Genomic DNA, 17006 nt, shown 5'->3' with positions numbered 1-17006 from the left:
CGGCCACAATTATGTCACGTGACCGAATGTTGACCAGCCAATTCCTACAGCGCCTGCTGTGTGGACCGGAAGTCTCTTTCACTATGCATCCCTATGAGACTCACATTGAGCATCTCATAGGAATGCATAGTGAAAGAGACTTCCGGTCCACACAGCAGACGCTGTAGGAATTGGCTGGTCACAGTGCGGTTACGTGACATAATTGCGGCCGTGATATTTTGGCAACAAAGCGCCTGGTAAGAGGATGACCTGCCCTACCTTTTACCAAGTGTACTTTACAAACAGCAGCCGTAATAATAAAAAAATGACTGGAGTGTCTCTTTAAGGCTTTGTTTAAACTATATTCATGGCTTATGTAAGGCATATTGGAAAAGTGGCACCAAACGAATTCCCCAGACATATGCAATTTAATTTCTACACATTTGCAATGTATGCCACTGATTCCCATAGTGAAAAATGGATATTGACTAGTATCCACTTTTATTAAAAGTCTGGTCAACTAGGCTTTCAAATACAGTTAATAAAAAAAAGATATACTGTGAACCAGCAAAACATGGGAAAATCCCTATGCACACAATTCCTCTGTATTATAGAGTGTGTGAGATTTTATACGTAGGAACATGGAGGTTCTTTTCTCAGAAATTCATATAGCATTGCTTTTAGGAGAGCATACGATGCAACATGGGGGCACACTGACACTGACACACACACACACACACACACACACACACACACACTGGCTAATGCTCAGTAATACAGAATTTAGGGACTTTTGTGTGATGCTGTACAGGCTCCGTGCATACAGCCTTGTATTACTGTGTGCATAGGGCCTAACCATTGCAGATTATTTAAATGACTGAAATTGTTAATATTGCCTGACAAGTCAATTTACAGACTACTGCGCTTTTCTGACTTCCATCATCTAAACCATCATTTGCACTCTATAGAGGCTGGCAGCTGTTAAACAATGTATTCCTTTCTTTTACTTTGAAACAAAATCTTTATGAAACCATTTGCTTTGTGAAGAATGAAAACTACATTATGCAATACATAGTGATGATAGATTTCCTGCCCTAATAGGTAAACATAACCATTTGCAGACATGTTGTAACTTATTTACAGTAGACGAATAATACTTACAGTGGAATAAAGGGATGATGTGCTAGAAACCAGTGATAATGATGATCCATGTACTGAGAAAGAACAGGAAATTATAGTTAGATTTCCTTTACATAGACAATGTAAACATTTAAAAGCTTTACTACAATGGCTATCTTTAAAAAATGCTGCCCATGACAGGCACAAAGGCCGAATATCAGTTATATGAAAATGCATATGCCAGTTGCATTAATACAACATACATTCTAAAAGCTACACATTGAATACATGCGAATGAGTAATAAACGTCCTTAAAGCCACTTCATTACCTTCTTCCATACTGTCTCGGAAGGAACCTGAGTGACTGATAGCTCTAGGTCTGTCCTCTAATGAGGTAGCACTTCCCCCCAACTGTGAGTCTTCATATAATTCAAAGGAAGCATCTTGTGCTGGAATGCTATTTGATCGCATCATGCTTGGCCCAGGAATTGTAAACTGAGAGAGGTTGGTTGGGCTTACTGCAAAAAAGGGTTTTAAAGAACAAAATAATTCATTACATGTAACAAGTGTAGAACATATCCACAATTAAAAGATCTAAGACTAACATATCTGAGGTGGATATAGTTTTAAAGTGAAGACTTGATTTTTAACAACATTCAAGTTTTTGGGAAGAGTCTTAGTGCTATACCCCAAAGAATGGTTCACGATGATTCCAAGACCCCTCCTATCACCTAGCAGGCCTCAGCTGAAGTCTGCACTAGGTATGACTACTCCAGAAAATAACTTTGTCTGCTGGTTAGCATCAGCCAGGGCCATTATCAGGGCAGTACTAGTGGTACTGCCGTCACGGGCCCGGCCACATGGCTAAAAAAAAAAAGTGACTGGCGGCACCCCCCTCGCGGGCTCCCGCAGACCTGCTGCAACTTCTCCCTCTCCTGGCAGGCTGTCAGGAGAGGTAGAATAGTAATAGTAATAATAAAATGAGCAAGGAACGGACCCTGCAATGCAACTGGCCGTTCTGTGAAGTAAATTACGCTGGGGCCCTGAGAGGAAGATGCTGCATGAGCAGGAAACAGAAGCTCCGTGTGGCGGGAGCCGCCCACTATACAGCTCCTTCTAACCAGGGGAGGGAGGACAGAGGAAGAAGAGCTGGGGAGGAGCAGTGACACACCACTCTCCTCCCCTCCTGTCTGCAACTTCTACCAGGCAGCTGAGAGCAGGTAAGAAACTGTAACGTTATGTGTGGGGGAGGGGGGATTCTTTACAAATCGTTTTTGTAGGGGAGGGGGGACTTAGCTATAAATGCTATATGTGGGGGAGGGGATTTGTGTAAAACGTTTTTGTGGGGGAGGGTGGTACTTGGCTGTGAATGCTTTGTGTGGGGGAAGGGATTCATTATTAATGTTTTTGGGGAGGGGGAACTTAACTGTTAGGATGAGTTCACATGGGGATGATATGCTTCGTAAAATCACACAGCATATCTGCCCAGTGCGCCGCAGAGAATTCCGGGCAAAAATCCACACCAATCTGTGGTGCAGTTTGTCGCCCGGAATGTCCGCTGTGGAAACTGCAGCATTTAGCTGGCCTGCCAACAGGCCGATCTCCTGGGATGACGTTTCATCCCAGGAGACTGCGGCAGCCTGTGATTGGCTGCAGCGGCCGTCACATGAGTTGAAGCGTCATCCCAGGAGGTCAGCCTGGAGGAAGAAACATAGACTCCTGGGTAAGTATAAGATTTTTTTTTATTAGTTGCGGTCTTTGCAGCAGAATTGCTGTGAACCCTCCTCAATAAGCGCAACAACTGCTATGTGTTATACCATGCTGCGGTATAAAACTGCACCGCAGGTCAATTTCTGAGCATTTTTTCCGCTCAGTATTTACGCAACGTGTGAATGAGATTTGTTTTATCTCATCCACTTTGCGGTTACTGTATTGCCTGCGGATATTTCGCAACAAACTCGGTTGCGGAAAACCCCCAGTATTTACGCAATGTGTGAACTGACCCTAAATGTTATGTGTGGATGAGGAGATTCTGTTTAAAGGCTATGTACACATTTGAAAACGTTTTGTTTTTTTTAAATAAAAATGTCCCTCAGTGTGTTTGGTGGAACTTTGTAATTAAATTTTTTCAAAATCTATTTTTACTTTTTTAAATACAGTTGCCGTGTATCCTGTATACAGAGTAGCTGTATCGTGCACTGAGACCTGAATCCGTCAGAACTGCGGTCGGATCAAGATGTTATTGATCACATCTTTGTACATAACTTAGATGTGATCGGTAAGGCCGGGTTCCCACGTAGCGTAAGCGCTGCGGAATTTCCGTAATGGAATTCTGTGTAGAAACTCCGCAGCATTTACAGTAGCATCAAAGAGGATGAGATTTTGTCAATCTCATGCCCACGCTGCGGGAAAAAAATGCAGCGCAAACGTTAATGACTTGACCTGCGCTGCAGAATTTTATTCCGCAGCATGTCAATTTATGCTGCGTTTTTGTTGATTTTCTTTTGCGGTTTTCCCCATTGAATTCAATGGGGATGGAAAACCCGCAACAGAAAGCCCAGGGTTGCGACGTTTGTGGCGTAATGTCAGCATTTACGCCGCAAAAATCACAACTCCGAAAAACAAAAAAATCATACTTACCCAGAACACTCTCCTTCTTCCTGCAGTCCGGCCTCCTGGGATGACGTTGCATCCCATGTGACCACTGCAGCCAATCACAGGCTGCAGCGTCACATAGTCTGCATAGTCTGCAAAGTCATCCAGGAAGGCCTGAGCGGATGTCAGAGGAGGAGGTAAGTATGAGCATTTTTTCGCACAGAGTGGTTCGATTTTTCAGACGGAAAAACAAGTTCCAGGTCGGACACACTGCATGATTTTTATGCAGCGTATTCGTCCCGTGGGAACCCGGCCTAACAGCTGGACCCGCTGACACTGAAACCGTTAGCCCCGCTTATCTGACGGATACAGGACTAAGCGCATGATACAGCTGCTCTGTATACAGTACACATAGCAGCTGTATTTTAAAAAGTAAAAGTAATTTTTAATAAAATGTAATTGCAAAGTTGCACCAAACACACTACTGTCCCATACTGAAAATATGATTACAGTACGGGACAGTTTCCCTGCAGCGAGGCAGGGACTCCTGGCATTGTACATAACTATAATGCTAGGAGCCCGGCTCCCTGCACTGTGTTCGGTCCGGGAAATGTGGCCGAAATACGTACCGTCCTTTACGGACCGAACATGCTCTTGTGTGGAAAGCCTTACATATATGGATATGAGGAAAAGCCCCAGAGTCCCTGGGCAGAGCGCTAGTAGAAGATCTACCTGGGGACTCCAGCCCTGGGATAGCTCCACTCCCTGAGCGACGTATCCCACTATATGCCATACAGTGGGATACGTTTTCGCTAAATTGAAGAAAATCCAGGGCATTAATCGGTCACCGCCTGCTCCATGGTTTTGTTCACTGTAATTGACGTCAGTACCAAAATCGGTTAACGCGTATAATGTACAAACATGAGCGCCACACTTTCCGTTGTCCACCCCCGGTAATGGAGGAGGGCCCAGACATCTTGGCTGTATGGGGCCTAGAAATTCCTGATGCGGCCCTGGCATCAGCATGTATTGAAAATGACACCCTAGCGCTGCATATTTTTCAAACCAAGTGGTTTCTGGCCCTCAAAAAAAAATGCAACAAAAAGTAACATAATAACCAAATCAATATGTGAAAAAATTCCGAACACAACTTAATGTGAGCATTGTATGCGTACATTTTAAATAGCTTACTTTAACTCATTTAAAGTACTGTACTGTGTGATACAAGAACTTTAGATTTTTGCATATTGTTTGACAATATTAACAACAGTTAATTTTGGATACTCATTTATTTATATACTAATCTGGTATTTCCCCATCTTTTATCCTCAACATCTTCACTTTAAAGGTACAATAATTTTGTTATGATAAATGATGCTTACTGTTCCCCATCCTGAGTGTACTGGTCTATCGTAACTTTAAAGTATTGTGGTGCTTCTTTAAACATTTCTTACCCAAATTGGAATAGTGATATTTCCCACTAGTAGAGGAGGACATGCCTGATGGGGAAACAATCGGGGATTGGCTTCCGGTGTCTTGAAGTCCTCCAGTGGAGTGAGAACGTAACCACTCTTTACCCTCCTCCTGACTGGTTTGTCGAGATGATGGAGTGTACCTGGAAAAATAAAAAATGGAAAGAAAGCAGGGACACTTAAATAGAAATACTTATTCATTTTTCGATGAATTACTGTTTAAACCACATCCTAAATAATATAAAAGTTAGTATTAAGAATCAAAAGAAGGAATTGATGATTTTAGTTAAGTTACTGTTAAAAGTAAAAATAAAAGTGATATTTTAGCTATAGGATTTATAGCATCTACTGTGCAAAATGATAATGTTCTATCAGCTCATCAGTACATCAGTTAAATTGAGCATTGAACATTTAACTAACTTGTATGGCATGGGGAATTCTAAAAGTATGGCAGGTAGACTAGATATTAGGGTATGAGTAGTTAACCCTGGAAAAGGACACAACTTTTCTGTTTTCATAATGGGTCTTAGAAAAAGTATTGGTGGCTAGAATTCTGTTAATCTGCCAATGAGATACCTTTAAGGGCTTGTCCAGTTTAGAAAACCGATTTTTATATACCCTATTAGGAAATTCAATGTTAAAAGGGGTGGGACATCTGTTAAGAGGGGTGGGACATCTGTCACGTATACTCACCTCTTGGCCAAATGGAGCGTGGTTACAAAGAGTCTCTCGCTCTGGAGGTTCTGCATTACACAGACAGCTCATTGATTTCAATGAGAACTGTGTAGTACTTAATTTCTCCTGTGGTGGTGCTGCAGGGTAATTTAACTTTTACGGCCAGGTTTCCCCACAGATAACAGCTGATCACTGAGGGCTCTAGCAGGTGGACACTTTGTGATTTGTTTATGGTCAAGGGATCCGTCTAACAATTAGTGATTGTCCAAAATGGACAACCTCTATAACAATCTACTGAATGGTAGAATAATGAACTGTGTCATCTGTGAAAGGTTGCTTCACTATTTTAAAACACACCTGAGCTGAAACATGAAGCTAAAAAGACAAAAAAAAAGCTTAAAGAGCTACAGTGATTGACAAAAAATGCACAATTGTTCCGTTCACTCATTCAGTCAAAAGCATGGAGCTAAAGGTATCTATAAAAGAATACCATTTTTATTGTGACATCTTATATCCTAGAAACACTATTTTATAGATTTTTTTTGAATAATGCGATGAGGCATGAATTTACAGTCTTATCAGTTAGAAAACTGTGGTGGCGGGGAGGCTTGGGTTAAACGGGTAGCAGACATTGATAGAGAATGTGATTATGTTTAATAAGTACTGTTTGTGTTTTTTTCTTTATATAAAAAAAAGTACTCCACAAAATATAAAAAAAACAACTAAAAGTCTATAAAAAATTAAATCTATACAACGGTTTGTCTAGGTTGGAAATTGAGTTTATTTGATAATGGAATGGGTGCTCTGCTGTAGAACATCTCTGGACTGGGAACAATTAACAGCTGCTTTGATTCTTCCGAAAAGTAGCAGCCGAATGCTCATGTAGTTGTTAGCCACTAAGTATTAATTAGTTGCTTGAGGCCATCATTTTACTGACTTTATCTGCACACCATTAAACCTGTGCATAAAAACAGCTAGAAATGATATGCCACAGTAAGCAATAGAGATGTAATTGTTTAGCTTCGTACTTTTCAGTTTACTCTGCTGTAGGTTGTCATAATAGAAACATTGTGGCATTGTCCCTAGTGGACCATATGCTATTATAGGCAACATACCATTATTTTACAGACAACATCTAGAGAAGAACATAACGCTCTACACAAAAGACTGGAAAAGAAGATACATAGATCAATAAGAACAAATGTAAAAGCAGCCAACGAGAAGTCAAAGTAGATAAGAAGTGTTAGCACGTTTCTGGAAATACAATATTGTCGAGCTCTAACATGGCAGCTATTGCAACTTTGCCATAAGTTTACTTGAAATGTAATTATTATTTTCCATTGTCGACCATTCAAAAAAACACTTTGGATGTATTTAATTTTAGATTTGGAGGTTAGATTCTTGAGATAGTCTTGAGAGAATGAGAACACATAGTGGCAGGTTTACTAATGCGGTTTACCAGGCAGACACCGAGCGCCAAACTTATTATTAGTGGTGCACGCTGTACTATAAATTTTGCATACCTTGCTAAACAGGTTGCACACTTTTCTCTTCCCTATACCACTTTTTGGCAAACTTAGCTTACAACAGTTTTTCTGCGCCAAACTTGGGCCCCACTTTTTGAAAAGTGTCTAGAGAGGGACAAACATCTGTTCTTTTTGGAGAATTCTTGTAATAAATATGTCTAAAATGAAATGTGACATTGTGCGCTAAATGTGCCACATTTTGGCGCAAAATATGAGAAAAACTGCCGCAGAAACAATGGTAAATCTGCTCCATAATCTCTGTTGGTCCTGTACCACAATTGTCCACTGCAGAACCATGACTGCTTGTAGAAATAAGCATATTAGCCATTGATTTCAATAATAAAAGCTTTTCATGGCCTAATAAAATTAGATATCATTCATTTCTTGGGAATCACCGTTTTATTTTCAGCTGCCATTCTTCAGCTACGGTTCTGTAAACATAGTGTGAAATAAATGTTACTGAAGAAAGCTTTTAGAACACCTATCAAGATACAGTGTATTTTTGATGAAACAGAGATTGATCACCACCAAACAGAGTAAGGAACCAAATAGACTGACAGAAAGCAAGAGACGCCCAAAGTGTACCAAGGCAGCAGTCATGCTCAGAGAGTATTTGTACCTCAGTCCCTTTTTGGGCAGGGTGTTTCGGTCAAGTTGCAAACTGTTTAGATAAAGATAACCCCTACAAATAAGACAAAAACATTAGCAGAAGAATACAAAAAAGTGATTACTGCTACTAAAAAGTACAATATTATCAGAAAACTTGCAGATGCCCATTCCTAAATATTATACTCCCATTTCTCTTCACCATAGTATACTATACTTGGAACCTTGTTTTAATTATTTTTGTGCCACAGTATAAAAACCCAAAAGATGGTAGAATGATGTTAGAGGGCAAGAGACTCCTCAGTCCATACAAACTAAATATTAACACTACTTAAATGTGTTGTCCGAATAAAAACGCTTTATTAATTCTTCTTTCCTTAAATAAATAAACTTTGTAATATACTTTCTGTACCAAACCTGCACAGATAGCAGGTTTTCAGTTACCGTTGCATGGACCCAGAAGATCGGGGAGGTCATTCTTGTGGTGACGCGCAAACACAGGCTCCGGCGGGGAAGTATTGGCTTCTTGGTTCAACTCATCAGCTAAGCCAGTCCCCTTCTCGGTCTCTGAATGAGCCATGATGGAGGAGGGGACTGGCTTAGCTGATTAATTGAGTCAGGCAGCCAGCCCCTTCAACCACGTCATCGGCACACAGAGAGGAGGGGAAAGCTACTTTCCCCCGTAGCCTGTGTAGGCACGTCACAAGAATGGCCACTCTGAACTTCCGGGTGCACACGACGGAGACTGTAAACTTGCGATCCTTACAAAGTTTATTAATTTTAGAAAAGTAAAATAATAAATATTTTTTATTTTCGTAGAACAACCCCTTTAATGCGCACCTAACTTTTCAGGAGACTTTTCAGAATAGGCTGTCATATGTTTGTACATGAGGAATAACACTATTTCCGGCCATTATATGACTTGTATATGACATTTTTTTTAGCAGTTTTCCCCTCTGCAGGCTCTATCTTTAACTAGTAATATAGGAAGAATTTCTCCAGCTCACCTTGTAAAGGTTGTTTGTTGTGTGATGGGTAATCCTGGTGCTCGGATCCTCGTGGTGGCACACGAAAAGATTACTTAGGAAGAAAGGGTGGTTGGATCCAGCGTTGGAGGAAATAAAAGGAATCTTTTTCCAAGTTTTAATTATTCTTATTAAAAAATAGGGTATTCGATAGCGTATATGGTATCTTGCAATGAAGGAAAAGGTAATGGTAGGTAGCCTACGCGTTTCAGACGGTGTCTCCGTCCTTATTCATGGCTTAGGATAACCTTTTCCTTCATTGCAAGATACCATATACGCTATCGAATACCCTATTTTTTAATAAGAATAATTAAAACTTGGAAAAAGATTCCTTTTATTTCCTCCAACGCTGGATCCAACCACCCTTTCTTCCTAAGTAACTCTATCTTTAACTGTCAGTTTTCTCTGTGCTACTGGGCAGAGTCTACCTGCTATCATGTCTTTTATACATTGCACACATAGAAGAGGAAAATCCTGCTCTTCTATCTCTATCTATCACATATATGTAGCTGCTGCAGCAGCATGGAGTACATTATACAGCAGGAATGAGCAGTAAAGTTGAGAATCCAGCACTGGAGTGTGATTAAACACTTACCAGGAAGCTGCAGCTCGTATGTGTGTATCTTTCTCACTCTACTCCTGCTTCCCCTCCCCTCTCTATAGACTTTTATGGGCAGCATGTCTGTGTCTGGCTTACTCTCCTTCCTTCTTCCCTCTCCATATTCAGTGTGTCTTTGTCTCTATCTCCTGCTCTCTCCACCTGCTCCCCGTCCCCTCTCCATAGACGTCTATGGGCAGCGTGTCTATGTGGGTCTCTCTCCCTCCTCCTGCTCCCCCCTCCAATCTCCATAGACTTGTATGGGCAGTGTGTATGTCTCTTTCCCTGCTCCCCTCTTAATAGACTTCTATGGGCAGGCAGTGAAAAGACACCCCCCCCCTCCCCACTTCCTGCAGTCCTTCTCCTCTTCTCTGAAACTAGAGCCAAACTTTGCTTGACAACATGGGGTAAACAGCAGATTACAGGCAGAGAGACACCTAGTGGCAGTAACTTCAGACAGAATTTTCATGGATAAAACAACTACATTTTAACAGTAAATAAATTACAAAGTTGAAATATATCAGGTATACTATTAAATTAGAATAAGTTGTTTGAAATGTTAGTGTCCATTTCAGTACTCCTCAAAAAGGTAGAAAGACTAAAATATAGGTAAGATGTGTGAACCCACTATAATTGTCTCATCCAACAATTAACGTGTTGAGACATTTCTATGTGTTTAATTTCCACTGGATGATTTAGAATAAAGTAAAACACCACTGGATAACCACACCAGAGCACAAAACAGAAAATAAATAAAATCGTACTTATTTTTGTTGTGAGACAGATACAGTACTAAATAATGCCCCAGAACTAAAATGGCAAAAATTTCCAATGTAGCTGTTACTAGCGGCTGCTGTCCTTAGAGCAGCCCTTTGATTACAGCCGGGATGGGAGGAAACTCCGATCCTGGCCATTTAAACATTTGATCGCCGCAATCCGTTTTTGTGGTGTGATCAAAGGGGACTAAACCCATCATTCGAGTCATGGGTTTCCCGGTGACCCAATCGAAGATTGAGGAACCTCTCTGCGGTCAGCCCTGGGGACCAAGGAAGGACCAAGAAAGACTGTCTGTTTAGTAAACCTGCTATTAAGGCATCGCCTAATAGCAGCCTATGTCATATGAGTATAATGTACTAGCATTCAGGAATATGCTAATATATTATATATTTAAAATAAAATGGTAATCCCTGCATAGGATCAAAAAGGATATAATAAAAAAATTAATACAAAAACCTTATTAAAAATAGTCCCGTCCCACCCAAAAAAAAGGTAGTTAAAAAAAAATAAAAAATACCATTGTGCATATAATAAATAAAAGCAAAAAAACCTATAGTACACTTATTAAGTATCGACATGACCATAATAACCTGAGAAATGTATTTAACATGTTATGTAGTGTCTAAAAAAATAAACATAAAAAAACAATGGAGAAAATCACTCCTTTCTATAGTCACGTCACCAAAAAAATGATATATTATATATTAATTACACAGTATTTTATTGGTGCCCCCAAACTGTGACGATTAAAAAAAAAAAAGATATATCTCCCACATAAAAGAGCGGAAAAAAATTAGCTGGCTATTAAGGCCTTTTCATGTCTGGTCATTAAGGGGTTAACATTAAACTATAATATTTACAATGTGAGCATCATGCTACAATACCAACATGCGGCAAAAACTTAGAACCGCAAACTAATACCCCCTGCGGTTTGAATTATTGTTGCAGCCCACGGTTTTGTGATGGCATACGGTGGGTATTATTTTGCGGTTCTAAGTTTTGGGTGACAAGTTGGTATTGCACCACAATGTTCACGACATTGTACAGTAAATATTACCCATAGGACTTGCAATATATGGAAATGTTGTAATTCTTTAAAGGTTCCATACTAAAGGTATGTTCACACAGCTTCTGTACAGAAAAATGCGAGGCTGTTTTCAAGAGGAAACATTCTTTCAAAACAAGGCGTTTTTGAGACAGACTTGAAGTGTTTCTTCAAAGTGATTTTCTCAATGTCCATAGGAAATGTTCAGACTCTACTTCAAAAACGGCTTAAAATCACGCCTCATATGCACTACCTAGCTTTTAACCAATGAAAACAATGGTAAACTGTTTGCAGGCGTTTCAAGGCATGTTTCAGAGCATAATGCAATAATTTTGTGCTCCAAAATACACTTAAAATATGCCTGGAAAAAGTCAGTGTGAACACACCCTAAGGGTATGTTCACACAGGGCAGATATGCTGCGTAAAAGTATACAGCGTATCTGCCCTGGACGCCAGAAGGCCAAAAAAGCGCACTAAATTGTGGTGCAGTTTTTCGTCGGCCGGAATGTCGCTGTGGAAAACAGCACGTAAAAAAAAAGTCTATACTTACCTGTAGCCATAGCGACGTGTCCCTCTGACATCCTGCAGCCCGGCCTCCTGGGATGACGTTTCATCTCATGTAACTTCTGCAGCCTGTGGTTGGCTGCAGCAGTCACATGGGATAAAATGTCATTCCTAGAGGTTGGGCTAGACGCAGGAGCAGAGAGATCTAGGCAAGTATAGAATTTTCTTTGTGTTTCTCAGTTGCGATTTTTGTGGTGGAATGTCAGCTTTTCCGCCGCAAAAATTGCTACATCTGCTATTTGTTGTGGGTTCTACTTCCTCATTGAATTCAATGGGGAAAATCCGCAACACAAAACCAGCGTTTCTGCAACGTAAATCGATATTCTTCAGATTAAAAAATTGCACCGTATGGCAATTTATGAACCGTTTTTCTGTGGATTTTTTTACACAGCGTGTGGATGAGATTTGTTGAAATCTCATCCACTTTGCTGCTATTGTATTAAGCTGCGGGTTTTCCACAATGAAATCCGCTGTGGAAAATCTGCGGTGTTTACACTACGTGTGAACACACCTTTATGCTCTGGACACACACATACTGTCCTTTTTTGTTTTACGGGTGTTTTTAAAATCTGGGTCAACTATGTCTTGTATTTTCAATAAAGTATTTTTGATACAATTAAACAACATTGTTGCGATGATTGGAGTAATGGAAGTTACCTTTGGGACATTGTAGGTTTATATATTATATATTGGATCCCTGGTAGACTTGTAGTAATGCAAACTTTTTCCTATTGTAGGTTCATCATTTCAAAATATGACTGTACTTACAGATGATTACATTCATTTTGGCTTTATGTTTGCATGTGCGTGTGTTTGATGTGAATAAAATCCTTGTATATGGGCAGCACGGTGGCTCAGTGCTTAACACTTGGGTCCTAGGTTCGAATCCCACATAGGACAACATCTGCATGAAGTTTGTATGTTCTCCTGTGCTTGCGCAGGTTTCCCCCCACACTCCTAACACATACAGATAGGTTGGTTGACTTCCTATGAAATTGACCGTGGTGCGTATTTCTTACATAGGAAAATGAGATTGAACGTCTAATTTAGGGGCTGATGTGAGTGGTGAAAATCCTTGTACAGCGCTGCGGAATATGTTGGAGGCAGTAAGCAACAGGACATAAATATATACATAATGTAATGACATGAGTAAATATTGACAACAATTCTTAGTGGTAAATCCTCACCTTTCTGACAGGGTTGATCTCACACTACCAGTCCGCATAAGCATGCTTTGTAGTTCTTGTGTGCATGTTGTCAATCCAGATAGTGATCCATGATGGCTGAGAGGTAAATCAATGGACTCTGAGCTGGTATGAAGACTAGTCATAGATTGGTAACTAGGAGTATCTTTACTTCCAGCAGATGAGCTGCTCAAATTTGTTGTCCACACTTGGCCACCCGATGTAAACGAATGAACTGAAGCTGGGCTGGAGGCCAAGGAATGTCCTAAACTCATAACATCAGGGGTTAATTCATTGGCTTTGCTGAACAAGGGGCTGCTGCCTCCACTCTGTCCTCCAGCGCTTCCCATGCTACCTGTGCCAGATGATGGAGAATCCAAACTGACTTGTCTGGCCAAGGATGTGTTGCTGGGGCTGGACATGACGGACGTAGACTTCACGGAATCACCACTGACGGAAGAAGAGGGTTTATTTCCTGCTTTTGTACCAAATAATCTGCAAAAATATTAGAACAATGTTATAGATTTATTATGACACAGTCTTTTAATTCTGAAGGTCAAGAGCTTATAAATTATTTATGGACTAGATGGATCATCGCTTTATCTCAGCAGCTACAATGACATGGTTGATTGACTTAGAGACATTAGAAAATAACTACTCGGCAGGTAACAGCCTATAACGCATTACAGGAAGGGTATGCTCCCACGACGTAGGAAGATTTAACAGTGTTGAATGGGATTTTTAAAGACTCATTCAAATGATGTCTTATTCATTGTATAATTAAAAGTTCTGCCATTTTTGTGTATCAATTCCCCATGCTTATTAAGATCTCTGCTTGCAGTCATTGAATGAGAATCTTCTCTGCCCTGGTCATGTGATGATACACAGGTGCACGACTCATTACATACAGTACATCAGAGCGCTATCTTGTAATGAGACGTGTACCTGTGTGATTATCACATTTATGCCATCTACACTAACATTTAAAGGCGTGTTCGGTGATTAAAGATTTTTTTTGTATTGTCTATAAGTGGCCATGCTAATACAAATAAATTAACCTATTCTCATTTTTTTAGTACTGAAAATGTTGCAGTCTTTATTTCCACTGACCCTTGTATCATACAAACAATGCAGCTCAGGTTACATTACCTCCATCCCCTATTCATACATTGTACAGAACTCGGCTTATTAGCAGCAGATCTGAGGCTATATGAATGCAGTGCCAAATCTAGTAGATGAAGTGGATCTGTGATGAGGTCACATGTACTGCTGGACTATAAAGGTACTTAAATAAAAATATCTTATCATTATTAAATATCAGTATCCTATCAAACAGTGGCAAGAAAAGTAGAACAATTTTATTATACTCCATAAACAAAATTAGACTGAAATATCTATTTTGTCCACAAGAGGGCGATAATCACACACTCCATATAAATAATTTTTACAGTGAGATCTGTAAAACTGCTATTTCAAAATTTGTATCCACAAGTTCTGTAATAATAAAAGTGGACAACACTACTTTGTTTAAGCTTTCATAAAAATAAAACATGGACATTTGTAAAAGATTAGGAGCTATTGTGCAAGATTAAAGCGGTAATAAAAACAAGTGTATCTAATCATAAATCTGTTGATACCTGTTCTCTTATTAAATATATGTATCTAAAACTTCTCTCTGAAGGATATGAATTATCATTACAAAATGACATATAGCCTTTTCACTGAAAGCAGGATTTTTTTTAAAATCTTTTTTTCTTCCTCTACTTAGTAATAATTAATTTGTTGTAACAGGATCATTTATTGGATAGTGTTTTTTAATCATCAAAGTTTATTTTCTACTGTATATAATGTATTGCCATGCAGGTTGTTGGGACTTTATCATTGTTAATGTATTGTGCTACATTCATACAAGCTCCAAGTTGTATGAATGTAGGACCCTTGAGGACCCTTACTATTAACCCCCCCCCCCAACCCCACCACATACACACACAGACAAACACACACACACACACACACACACACACACACACACAGACACACACACACACACACAGACACACACACACACAGACACACACACACGTATACAGTATCTCTAATTTTATAGGGTTTTGTTTTGCATCCTGAACTGGTGGAAAGTCTGTAGAACATCTCTAGGTTGCCATACAATTACACCTCTATTTTATCAATCACAACTGCTACACATATTTTCATACCTAATTACGTCTTATAATATCGAATAACTGTCCGCCATATTTTCTGATATATTCATTCCGCTTCTATTTTCTTCAAAACTCCATACATAAGCCTCAATGTCATGACTTTACCTGCAGCCCTATGTAAAATCCCTGGATGCAGAAGATACATATCACCAGGAAACATGGCCTCACCTTCGGAATGTTGGAGAAGCGATATCGGGGTATTTTGATCCTGGCTGCCTCAGACCTTGAGTACCGCAGGCACTGGCTGATGTTGGACTTGATTTAGGAGAACTTGATAAAGAGACACTTTCGGAGTCTGACACTTTTTCCTTGTCCTTGTCGGTTTGATTGATATTCACAGGGCTGGAGCGCTCTGAGATTTTTGAAGGTTCACGTAGTTTAGTGCCCGCTGCACCGGCTGATTTGCTGCTGACATTTGAGTCAATGCTACTTGTACTTGATCTATGTCCTCCTCTTCCTGGGATACCACTAGTACTGGATTTAGAAGGACGAGGTAAGCTGCGATACTGATGCGTGGCTTTAGAGTTGGATAGCAACACTCCATCATCTTGATTTTGGGAACCATCAAGACTTGTCTTCCTTCCATCACCTTTTCCCCCAATTCCTGATGACTTGGGCATTTTCCCAAGTGTAGCCGATCCGCTAGTAATAGTAGCCCCACTTCCAGTTATGCTAGGGGAACTAACTCCAGCCTTCTTAAAGCCGAATGACCCAGTGGCGGTTGGTCGTGCAATTCCAGAAGGTGGCTTTTTACCTTCATCCCCACTGCTTTTCCCTGCGTCTGAGGGGGAGCGCTGTATTGGGCCACCTTTAAGTGGTGTTTTTACCTTTTCAGAAGCTTTTACATCATCTGTTTTTCCTATCGGCACAATAAGAAGGAATTCACAAAAGTAAAGTTAGGAAAATTAGTAAAAATATCATAAAAAATTTCAATTACCATTAGGGCTGATGCACACTACAGTATTAGGGCTCCATAAAACAAGTAGTATGGAGCCGTAATATGGCGGCCATAAAGGTCTATAGGGCCCAACTGTATTTCCATATGCCTCGGATTTCATACAGAAGCATACAGAAGGTTTTTCTGTCAGATTCCATATGAATGTTGATTGGATGAATATTAATATTAAGAATATCTCCTTAACACGGTGATGTACGGAGGCACCATACTGGGCACACAGGTAATCTATGGCTCAGTAATATCAAATTGCAGGGACTTTTTAAATAAAGAAAATATGAAATAGAAAAACGGTCATCGTTTTTTTTATTTTAAGTTTTCATACCTGGCGTCTTTATTGAGCTGCTTCCAGATTTGTGCCTAGACGATGTAGTTCCTATTTGGGCAGTCATTCCTCGCCTCCATGACCCAGTCTGAGAGATGGATAAAGACTTTTGCCCTCCTTTTTCCGAGTCATCGGACAGCCCAGATGAAAGTCCTTTCCATTTACCACTCTCTATACTGATGTCATATTCATCATCTTGTTTCTTCAGCTCATCATTGCACCAAGTCTTCTCAACTTCTGTCTTCATCTGCAGTATATAAAACATATCTATAGTTATATGGACTTACCTTTTATTCTGAAGTAGCAAATGATTGAAAAAAATCCAAATGTTAAAAGGAT

General features: G+C 40.0%; 1 protein-coding gene across 1 annotated transcript in view; it reads right to left on the bottom strand.

Moving 5' to 3' along the window:
* The window catches only part of LOC142749241 (neuron navigator 3-like), a 131683-nt gene that overhangs the window by 78778 nt on the left and 35899 nt on the right, over window positions 1–17006 (bottom strand). The window contains exons 6-11 of the mRNA XM_075857000.1: window positions 16668–16914; window positions 15556–16246; window positions 13169–13660; window positions 5148–5308; window positions 1428–1616; window positions 1141–1193 (exon numbers count right to left, since the gene is read on the bottom strand). Coding sequence (XP_075713115.1) covers window positions 1141–1193; window positions 1428–1616; window positions 5148–5308; window positions 13169–13660; window positions 15556–16246; window positions 16668–16914 — 1833 coding nt within the window. The remainder of the gene's footprint in view (window positions 1–1140; window positions 1194–1427; window positions 1617–5147; window positions 5309–13168; window positions 13661–15555; window positions 16247–16667; window positions 16915–17006) is intronic.

This window comes from Rhinoderma darwinii, chromosome 3, assembly GCF_050947455.1.
Source record: "Rhinoderma darwinii isolate aRhiDar2 chromosome 3, aRhiDar2.hap1, whole genome shotgun sequence".
In the NCBI taxonomy this organism is placed as follows: Eukaryota; Metazoa; Chordata; class Amphibia; order Anura; family Rhinodermatidae; genus Rhinoderma; species Rhinoderma darwinii.
The sequence above is the reverse complement of the archived record's forward strand: the minus strand, read 5'-3'. Positions and strand labels throughout refer to the sequence as shown.